Here is an 11,047-nt window from a genome sequence, read left to right as displayed (position 1 = left end):
GCGCGTGTTCGTCATCGCGAAAACGCAAACCCCGCTTCTCGAGCGTGTATAAACCATCCTTACCAGGTTCTTCTTGCGCAACCTGCTCTTTTTCCGGCGCAGCGAACTGTTTCGAACGACGCGGCCGTCGTGGCAAATGATCGACTCCTCCAGCAACGTGGACGTTGAATTGTTGAACGATTTCCGTGATCCTCTGTAATTTAAAAGCGGCCGAATGAAAATACCACGGCGGTTCGAGGCGCGGAGGGAGAGAAAGATCGAGAGAGCCTCTACTACCTAGGCTGCGACGTCGCGGTTGTCGGCACGCGATGGGTCGGAATTGAGCTCGATGTAAATCGATTATGGCGTAACCGATACGGTGCGCGTCGATACGGTTTAAATTACGCGCGCCGTCACGATATTTTCGTTTATCCTTCGTACGGACTGCGTGGGCCGGTGTGTTTCATCGCGAGCGATTCACGTTCGATATGACGGTACGATTTTCAAACGAGAACAATTGAAATAAAAATACAACGGTGTCGTTCGTAGCGACCTACTCCAGTAATTTAATTCAATTTCAAAATTTAACCCTCGTTCTTACGTTCGATTACACGCTTCAAGTCCTCGGGTCAAAAAAGACCCGAGGACCGGAGTAGGGTTAACCTCGAACTTCAGCGATTCAAACTAAAATCTAACAATTTCTCCGATTGGTCCATTCCAACTATTTACACGGAATTCTACAATAGAACGGACGATTAATCGTTTGAAAAAAAAAGAAGAAGGAGATAAGTACTTACGTTGCGTCAAGGGACACGGATTTAGTGGGCGGAGTAGCGATTAACTGGTGGAGCGCGGTTTCGCTGATGGAGAATTGCGAGATCGGGTCGTTTGTTTGATTCAAATTCGAGTTGTTCCCGATTTGCGAGATGCAGGAGACGCTCCACGGCCTGGGCCCGTTCGTTTTCTGTTTGGAGCGCATCACGACTTTCGGCGTGCTCGTGTCCAGCATCGGGTGTGCCTCGTTGATCGGCGTTTTATCAGCGTCCTCGTTGTATATTTCTTGCGACACCGACTGGGACGTGCAACCGAGTGCACCTTCGAATCGTCGATACGTCGCAACGCTGCTCTGTAGATCCTCCGATGAAACTGACTGCCTCTCCCCGTCGGATTCTTCTGTCGTGTACTCGCCGCTGGCATCGCAGCTATCCAACGGCTGTAATTCGCGCTGATTACAATTGTTACGAAACGTTATAATTCCCCCTTAGACCTCGTTACAACTGACGCGCATGATCAGACAGACAATTCGGTTACTCGAGAACGCTTTAGATTCCTTCGCGGAATCTCCTGCTTCTCTTCTTTCCCATTTTTCAACACGTTTTCAACGTTTTGTTTAATTACCGTTAATTACGATTCATCGAGGAAGAAAGAAGTATAGTGGTAGAATGTCTTGTTTCTAAATATTTCTAGACTAATAACAATGTAATTAAACTTATAATTTGCATTAAGTATCGCGACAAACTATTTACTCATTCACGAAGAGAATCATTTATCTACAGAGAAATTCCATCCTAATTAAGCGGCGCTAAATTCCGCTCTAACACGGTATAACCTCTCCCGATTAGCATGAAACGACCTTCCCTCCAATTACGAAAAAAGGCAATTATAAAATCCCACGCGATTCTACCGTAAAAGGCGCGTGTCAAGCGCGAGGTCCACCCCGCGACAATAGCGATAATTACGAAGAAAAAAAAAACCCACCTGTGACGTGGATCGTCCATCGTGGCCGCGCACGGAGTTCAGCTTCAACCACTCCTTGATCCTCGCGTACTTAGCGCGATGATTGTTCGTTATACCCTTCTTATCGTCGAGAATTAGCTGCGGGAACGTCTTGAACGCGCCGGTACGCCTCTCTTCCCCGACCAACTTCTCTACCTCTTTAATGAGCCTCTGGATGCTAGTCTTGTCGTTTCTCGTTTCGTCGTCGCTGTCTTTCTCGCGTTGAGAAGACGCGTCGGTTTCGTTTGAAGTCTCGTCGACACCCTCCATATTGGGCGTCTCTTTCACAGGCTTCTTCTCGCTCGTTTTCGTATTACCCCCGACGTCGTCGTCGTCGTCTTCTTCGTCTTCGTCGTCCTCGTCGTCTTCCTCGTCTTCTTCGTCTTCGTTTCGCCGAGGTGGATGTTGTTGCTGGGTTTCACCGAAGTCCAGACGCACCAGCACGTTCGTTTTTCGCGGTTGCGTCGACACGTTGTCCGTCCGCGACGACGTGTACGTCCATTCCTCCTCCGACGAGTCCTCCGCCACGATCGCCGCCTCCTCGTTCTGCTCGGAGTCGGTGTCCAGGTGGCGGAAGTAGAAGGTCGCGCAGTTCTTCGATTTCCTGTCGGACCTTAATGCGAAACGACACGGGCTCAGTGACGTGAAATTCTGATCGACCTTCGTTCTTATATCGTAATACGAGGCGAGATTCGAACACCGTTTTACAGAGAGGGGAGATTAGTTTTCTCGGATTTGTTAGATGCAGTTGCTAGAGAAATTTTCTGGATCTGTATCTGCACACGTGGGTTAAGTTGATTACGATGGTTACGTAGCGAAGGGTTTATTTGGAGAATTGAGTTTTTTGTTTTGGTAAAGTGTTCATTGAACTGGTGGATGCTGCTGGGATGTCGAGTGGTGCGTGGGCTAGCAGCGGTGAACCAGGTTGAACTTTCTGGTTAGGTCGTTTGGTAATTTCGCATTAGGAGAAATGTTATTGTGAAACGTTTCGTAATGTTGTTTAACTGCTATATAATTGTGTTTGGCGTGAGTCATTGATGGCTTGCATATGTTAAACTTTGGGAATTTGAATGTTTGGGAATTTGAATAATTTGGGAATTTGAATATCTGGGAATTTGAATCTTTGGGAATTTCAATGTTTGGGAATTTGAATATCTGGGAATCTGAATCTTTGGGAATTTGAACACTTGGGAATTTCAATGTTTGGGAACTTGAATATTTGGGAATTTGAATATTGGCGAATTTGAATATTTGCAACCTTAAATATTGGAGAATTAGAATACTCGAAAAATGTGAATATTTGGAAATGTCAATATTGGAGAATTTGAATATTTAGGAATGTGAATATTTGGAAATTTCAATATTGGAGAATTAAAATACTCAAAAATGACAATATTCGAAAGCTGAAGCTTTGGTTCAATCAAAAAAGTGTCACATCATCCAAATCTCCGCTACAATCAAGAAGAAAGTAAACACAACATTACAACACGACTCGAACAGAAGTTACAAAAAAGCACACGTCAGAACTTTCCAACAAACCCGACACAATAGGTCTCACCGAAAAAATGGTACCATTTGAAAAGAAGTGACTCTAGGACAAAGAAGAAACGGCGAAAGGGTATAATACCCAAGCACGCTTTCACCGAGAACGAAACACATTGGCACGAACTTTCCGGACGACCTAGTATATTCGTGCATGTCAACCGGTCGCCACACGCCCACGAGATAAAAGCCCGATAAGGTGATCTTACGTGTTAAAAGAGGCGACCTCCTCAGTTGTTCTGCGACGTTTCACCGGCTCGTTAGCGGCTAGATTGCCATTCGGCTGTTCCACGTTTCCGGGCTGGCCGTCGATTTGATCGCAGCTCTCCACGATGGCCGTCGAATTTGTCATTGGTACTGTGTCGGGTGTCGGTGGCATGTCGTCGACTTCTTCTTCTTCCTCTTCTTCTTCTTCACTTAATGCGTCCTCCTCGATGTCACCTTCTTCACCCTGATCGCCTAACGTGCTCGCGATTCGATTAATTTCTTGGGGATTTTCCACTCCCTCGGACTTTGTGTCCATTACACACAGCTGACATAGTTCATCCTGCAACCACACGTTACCAAATCTTTCTTTTTTCACTTATTTATCTTCGTTTTCTTTTATTCAACGAAGTTTCACCGTAATTCTTAAGACAGTTAGAAAGGTGGATTGGAAGAGAAGTTAGCACGTCGTGGTAAAAATATTTCGAGATCTGTGTTCTTCTTTTATCGAACCATGGAGAATTTTCCTCAAGTGTTCGATCTCGAAGCAAGCATGATCGACTGTGAGAACCGCACGTTCGCATATCTTCCCGGCGACTGCGTGTGCGCGTCGTTCGGCCAGATTATCACGATTATTTTCCACGATAAGAAGTTAATTATCGATCATGCCGCTAACTGGCACGCTAACGCAAACAGCGGTTTCATTCGATTAAAATATTGCGACTGATCAATTGAACGGTTCTCTGTTTCACGGCAGACGAGCTTAATGGAAAATTTGTACAAGCGATTCTCACTCAAAATTTTTCTTTATTAAAATTATCGTTCGATTTACCGTACAGTGTTCAGAAATACTTTCTACAAATACAGTAACTTCACGTTGCGTAAACAAAGGAACGTTTCCTCGATGTGGATTTTATCGAAGAGCGATTCGATTCTTTCGAGAATCTAAAGCAGAAAGTACACGTGACACGCTGAAAGGAGACAAATTTTCGAGATGTACCGAATAAAGTTCGCGAAACAGAAATCGACGATGAAACCAGAAGAAGAAAGGTTCGCCTGATAAAATTATCAAAGCGAAATAGCAAGGATTGGCAAACTCTTCGAGGAAATTCTTCGACTATCGAACGCTCGTTTGAAGTAGAAATAAAAAAAAGAAAAAGAGCGCTCAAGTGGCATACGCGCGTGTCTGATTCATTTTGTAATGGCGGCGTGTATACGTGCTCGTTTCGCGGCAGATTTCATTCCACTTAGCACACTCAGTGCGCCGTTCCATTATTATTTGTTCCTCGACAAAACGGATCCTCGCCGGTGTGCTACATAAAATCGAGCGTGATGCAACCGTGAAAATTTCACGCCTCGAACGATTCGCGTTATCCACGAGGAGGAGACTCGTGTAGACGAGTTTCGTTCGACTGCGCTCTCCGTCTTAGCCGACGAATCGGCAAAAACGTCTCGATCGATCGAGCAGAGCAAGAAACACGCCGACGCTATTAAGATTTCAGGTTATAGTTGTTTTCACTCCTGCGTGGTTCTTGCCGCGGACTATGGAGATAATGTAGGCAATTCGCTTCATTAATTCCCTCGATTTACGTCCCGCTGGATTATTTCTAACAACACCCTGTGGGAATAATCAAGTGAGGGCGAAAATGTCTCCGCGTTATTTTAAGCAAAGGTTATTTTAAGCAAATCGATCACCTATGGAAATGGTACTCTAACTATATTGGAATTTATGGGCTAGATCCGCGTTAAACAGCCGTTCTTGCCGCGTGATTTTTCACGCCGAGTCTCTGAGAATAGGCTCGAGGAGAGGGAGTAGAGTTATTGGAGTCTTGGGTGCTCTCAGAGGTTCGATGATTTAAGAATCGTATTCTTAATTGCTGGGTGGGTGGTGTTAAGTGAGTGATAAGAATCTTCATTGGGGAGGATAATACACGAAATGGAACGAAGAATTGTGCTTCGAGGGTATAAGAGTAAGTGTGCTTATGAGAGTATGCACAATTTTGAGAATACAGTGAAATGTTGTATAGTCATTGTTGGATTATTTCTAACAACACCCTATGGAAATAATCAAGTGACCACCAGATGTGTCTGGTGTCCGTCTTCGAGTCACGCACTGCACAATGCGATACCATAATGTAGACAGTTCCTAGGTACAAGGGGACCCCAACTTTCCTTTTGGGTGCCCAGAAACAGTCCTTTAGAAGATTCAATAGCGTAAAGACGTTTCCTCTGAGTCCGTAAATAAATAGCATATTACAAAGTTAAAAGACTATTTCTTTCCATAACCCATTTCCAATACGTCCACTCCTCCTCCTTCGACGCGCATTTTCACGAACAAGAATTAAGAAAATTTTCTTCGGTGTAGTGTAAAGTGAATGTTCTTATGGGATAGCAAGTGTGAGAGTGTGAGATGAATTTGAAGATATACCAAGTTGTGACAATTGAGTCTCGTGAAGATGGAAAAATTTTTCAAACTAGAAGAATATTTTGGGTGAAAATAATTTGACTGAAATGATCCTAAAATGGTGTGAAATATCGACATACGAGAAGTGACAATAAATTTCATAACGTTGATTTGCTTTTTGTAACAGAAAATTTCTGGAATTCGAAGAATATTTTGGATAAAAATAGACGAAATTTTAACTGGATGCAATAAACGAGCTGAAATTAAATAAGCTGCTAATTAAACAGATACCGCAAGTGCTCTAATTAAATTTCTAATAAATTTAAGTCTAATAAAACGTCTGAGACTTTTAATAGATACATTAATATACCCATAAATGATAATGGTGAAATGAAATTAAACGATACGTGACGGGTAGTTGTAGAAATATACGGTACTAAAGCAAGTAAATTTAATAATAAGGTATAAATTAATAATCAAATAAAAATGTTCCACCTAATGAAACTGTCAATCGACAGATTTACCATCGAGATTTGGAAAGGCTTCGCAAAGCGAGTCAAACTGGATCGATCTAAAATTGCTTCCTCGTCGATTTTGTATCGTGGCAATGTTCTCGCGTAATCAGCTACTTTAACGAAGCAGTTTTTGAATTTAAAACCAAGTCGACAAGGTCAGATCACCTCTCAACATCCACCTAATTTATCTCCTTCCAACTTTTCCTATTTTCTGGAATAAAAGGAGTCAACAATCGAACGAATTTGCCAGTCAGTTTATGAACTTCAAGGCGATCTAAAGCTGAAAAATAAAATTTTTTTTAAACTATTCTCGAAACTTCACCGTCACGCCTGGTATAAAGCACCCCGAGGTAATCCTGGTTGCAGCACAATTTTCCCGCGAATTAACTAGCGGAATAAGGGCAAAGGAGAAGAAATTCGACCGAAAATACGTCGAAATTATTTTCATCGATCATTCGCATCCGGTCGATTAAAGGGAACAAAGGCGAAGACGAGGTGACATGACAAAATAATGGGACATAATAACGTGCGGTGTAACAAGAACGCGAGAAACTGGTTTCACATCGCGTAGGAAACGCTATGTTGCAAAATAAAGAGGGGGAGAGAAGAAAAACCGACTGAAACATAAAAGAAGTATTCGTTTCTGACTAATCACAGAATGGGAGGGTTGATGCAACGCGAGCCAATCGACACACCACGTTGTCCCGTGGCGTCACGTACGCGTAATTACTCGTCAATTTGAATTTTTATTCGACATTTCGCCTTGCAAATATTTCAACAAGGTAAAAGGCCCCGCGTGCACTTTCTCCTCGCGGAGTTCTTATTCCGCTCGAGCAGAGCAACGTGCTTCGAACAAGAAAGATTTTCGAACTTCCTTCGTTGCAAAAAAAAAAAGAAAAAAAAAAGAAAAAAAAGACGACGGTTGGCGAAGAAACAAAAAAGAAAAAGAATAAGGAGTACCGTTAGTTTGTTCGTTCGTTCACGAAGTCTCTCCCTCCCCCTCTCTTGTGCAACAGTTTCCTGAACTCGAGACTTTTTAATAATAACGAAGACAGCAGTTCCGTGTCGCGAGATCGTGGTAGAAGTGAAGCTTCTGTAACCTGATTTTCCTTCGATCGCGAGAAGAAAAATTACGGTTGAATACGATTTTAGAATAAATATAGAAAATAATTATTGTAAAATAAAATTGAAATAAATCAAATGAGACTAAAATACAGATAAATGGACGCGGTGTTATAAAGGGTTAACTGAACGAGGATCACATTGAACGATAAATCGTCTTGAATTCGACGCGTTTTTCCCGATTTTTCCTGGACTTGTTTATTAATGTACCGCGAAAACGAAAAGTTCGAGGCTGCCTCGTTGTATAAATCAATTTCACCGGCCAACAAAAGAGATGGAACGAAAGGAACGCGTTCCGTTCGCCGCGCGATCGCGTTGCCAGGCAAACGAAAAACCTGCTGGATCGGCGTTCGAAATATTGAGAAATATGAGTTCTAATAGAGAGCAAAATTCGCGCCGTGGCGAAAATTGAATAATTTCGTGGACAAGGTAGATTTGAGAAATTGCAAACTTACAGTCACTGGCAGTTAATAAGCAAAACTGTAATTCACTTTTTCGCTGCGGTCGCAAAATCTTTCGTTTTGGCGTTTAAAAATTTGTCAAAAATTTCAAAATTTATCGTTTCTAAAATTAAAGTGGAAAAAGAGTGTCAAGGGTTAAATTAAGGTGAAGGTGTGCGAAAAAGCGGGAATTTTCAAAGCGTCTGTAGACACCGAAGGAAATTTTCAAAATTTTCACAGCAGTGAAAGGGTTAATAAACGAAAGGCTGGGCAGAATTCTTCTTCCACGTGTCTCTTGGATACGTACAATGCGCACGTTAACAGAATCAGAGAAAACTAGATCTTCGACATCAAAGATTCGCCTTCCAAGGGGGGCAATTAATTCGTTTCCAACGTCCAGCACGGGGTAATAAATCAATTTCACCGGGCAACAAAGAGATGAAACGAAAGGAACGCCATGGAACCGCTCGCGTTCCACTCCACGCACCGTAATCACGTTGTTGTTGTCGTAGCTCGCGAACGATAGATCGTTCGCACTGGTAACGCGCGTGTGACGAATAACGTTACACCGTGTGTACGCTTAGTGCACTCGTGATCATTCCATCGACACTGTACGGGACAAAATAGAATTCCGTTTATAGCCTCGTTACTTTCCACTATAAACATCAGAACCGCCGAAAAAACTTGAAAAATTCGTTCGAATAAAATGGAACACGACACGTGACAAATTGTCAACCCATCTGATCGACGTCAAATTGTCGAATGTTACATTCTCTGACTCGAATTTCAAACTTGAACATTTCAAAGAAATTTAATTTCAGAAAAAGAATATTTTTGCAATCCGAGTCGAGGAAACCTTCGCGTTGCACACTACAGAAGAAAGAAATCGAAAGAAAAGTTGCACCGAGTGTAAAAGTGCTGAAGGCACAACAGTCGACGGAGCGTAGCGATAACTTTTATTCTTGGAAGAAGACAATGGCCGCTAATAAGGATCAGGGCCTCATCTCCATATTCAGTTGGTCCCTGAATCCACTTCTCCTCTACAATTTTAGAAGAGTATTCGAACATTTGGAGATATTAAGCGTGTCAGAAAGCGACGACGAAACAGGAACAATCGAACGGAAAGATGTATATCCGAGGATCATTGGTGGAAAACGAAAGTTGATAGAGCTGTTAGAGTCCAGTTGATAACTGTGTTACGCTAGGAGAAGAAACGAGATTGATACGTCCTGCTGAGTGCGTGAGACACCAATTATGCCTAATCTCTGACGTTTCTTCGATTTCGGTTGTTCGAGTTTTTACGAAGCTACGAAACCACAGCGGAGAACTTCGAATAACAATTAATATGAAAGTAGCGGTTTTCTCTTCTGAAAGTATACTTCGACTATCTTCAACATAGACGAGCGGAAAAATCTATTCTAATTGAACGACGATCGTTTCTACTCGTTGGCAGAAGAACAACCGATCTACCGTCGAAGAAAAATTCCAACCACCTTGTTCCTTTTTTTATCGTCGTAACACAAGAGTTTTACGAGTCACGTGACTCTGGATGAAAAAGCATTACGAAACTGAGCGTGGAATTCGTTCGATTCGATCAGCGGCAAGCGTAACGCGTGCATGAAATATGCAACACCAGTTCGTACGTGCTCGAAACGATACACAATAGTCGTTAGCTAATAAGGATCAAGTTCACTTCAACGATCGTTCGTGTCCATCCTCGAACGTCCAAGGTAGATTCTCGAAAAAAAGAAACAATTCGTTCAACACACGAAACCCCAAACATCCGCCGCACGTGTCAGAAGAATTTCACTGAAACTCGCCTAATTAACGCGTACTTTCCTTCACCAATTACCGATACTCGCGAGAGATGCGTAGCTTTACTTTCAAACGTAACCACCGTCGTCGAATCCGCAGTTCGATGGAAAAACAAAGGCACAGGGAACACCCAACAGTCTTCCGTGAGAACGAACGAGAAGGCTAAACTAAGAACGGTCCAGCACTGATCCATCTTCGTTAACGGATCCACGAGAAAACACGCACAGAGAGAGACACGCACAAGTGTATATACACACAAGTCACAACAGAGAGGTTCGTCAACCGAAGGAAGAACAGTCACCGCGTTAATCAAGCAAAAACTTCCTCCCGGCGACGCGTGCTCCATTGTTCCTCAGAAACAGTTTGGGAAACTGTTGCCATACCGGTTTCACGACTCGACACACAACCATTCTCCAGGTGGCTGCTCCTCTCCTCTCCCCGACCGAGTGAATCGAAGAAGGTATTACACGTATGTATATCCAAGTGTATTCAAAAAAAAAAGAAAGAAAGAAAAAAAGAGAGAAACTGTAAATAGAGAATTATCGTAGAGAGCTGGAGATGTATATATATATATTTGTTTGTACGTACCTCGAAGTAGGATCCGTCGCCTATAGATCGATTCTCAGAAGACGCGTCTGTGTCGGATAGATCAGCTCTGCTCGCGGCTGGATCCTCGTAGTATCGCGATCTCGTGGCTCTGTGGCGTTTCGAACGCGTCGAACGAGCCGACTGACCCGGGGATTCCCTTCCAGAACCCCGCGAGTGTCTGCGACTGAGTCGAGGCTGCTTCGTGACTGGCTCCTCGTCGCTGTCGCTACTGCAGCGGTAAGGCACCACGTTCTGAAACACCACGAACCGCCGAATCACTTCATCTGATAATCGCCACGCCTGCCCGCGGACTCGTTCCAACGATCGTATCGAATAGGTAAATCGGTCCGACGCGATGCTCGTGAGATTTTGAGTTAGTTTTGTTGGAGTTGCAGAGGTTCTCTGTTTGAGGAACAGTTGGAGAATTTGATGGTGATAGTTTTGGGACATTTCGAGGAGTTTTTCAGAGGGAATTGGAAGCTTCAAGAGATTTTTTCGGAGAGAATTTTCGAGGTTTGGAGAGTTTTTTGAGAGAGAATTGGAGGTTTGAAGAATTTCTTGAAAAGATTTTTTCGGAGAGAAATGGCTTTTCTTTGGAGGACATTGACAGTTTGGAAGATTTTGATTTAGTGGTTAATTGTGGAGTGTTCATTTCTGCATGA

General features: G+C 43.1%; 1 protein-coding gene across 1 annotated transcript in view; it reads right to left on the bottom strand.

The window, feature by feature from the left end:
* The window catches only part of LOC108576557, a 168,161-nt gene that overhangs the window by 46,687 nt on the left and 110,427 nt on the right, over positions 1-11,047 (bottom strand). Inside the window, exons 8-12 of the mRNA XM_017939571.1 lie at positions 10,386-10,637; positions 3,507-3,844; positions 1,738-2,368; positions 777-1,204; positions 64-193 (exon numbers count right to left, since the gene is read on the bottom strand). Coding sequence (XP_017795060.1) covers positions 64-193; positions 777-1,204; positions 1,738-2,368; positions 3,507-3,844; positions 10,386-10,637 — 1,779 coding nt within the window. The remainder of the gene's footprint in view (positions 1-63; positions 194-776; positions 1,205-1,737; positions 2,369-3,506; positions 3,845-10,385; positions 10,638-11,047) is intronic.

The sequence above is a fragment of the Habropoda laboriosa genome, unplaced genomic scaffold (genome assembly GCF_001263275.1).
Source record: "Habropoda laboriosa isolate 0110345459 unplaced genomic scaffold, ASM126327v1 scaffold346, whole genome shotgun sequence".
NCBI classification, from domain to species: Eukaryota; Metazoa; Arthropoda; class Insecta; order Hymenoptera; family Apidae; genus Habropoda; species Habropoda laboriosa.
Note: the sequence above shows the minus strand (reverse complement) of the source record. Positions and strands in the feature narration are given on the sequence as shown.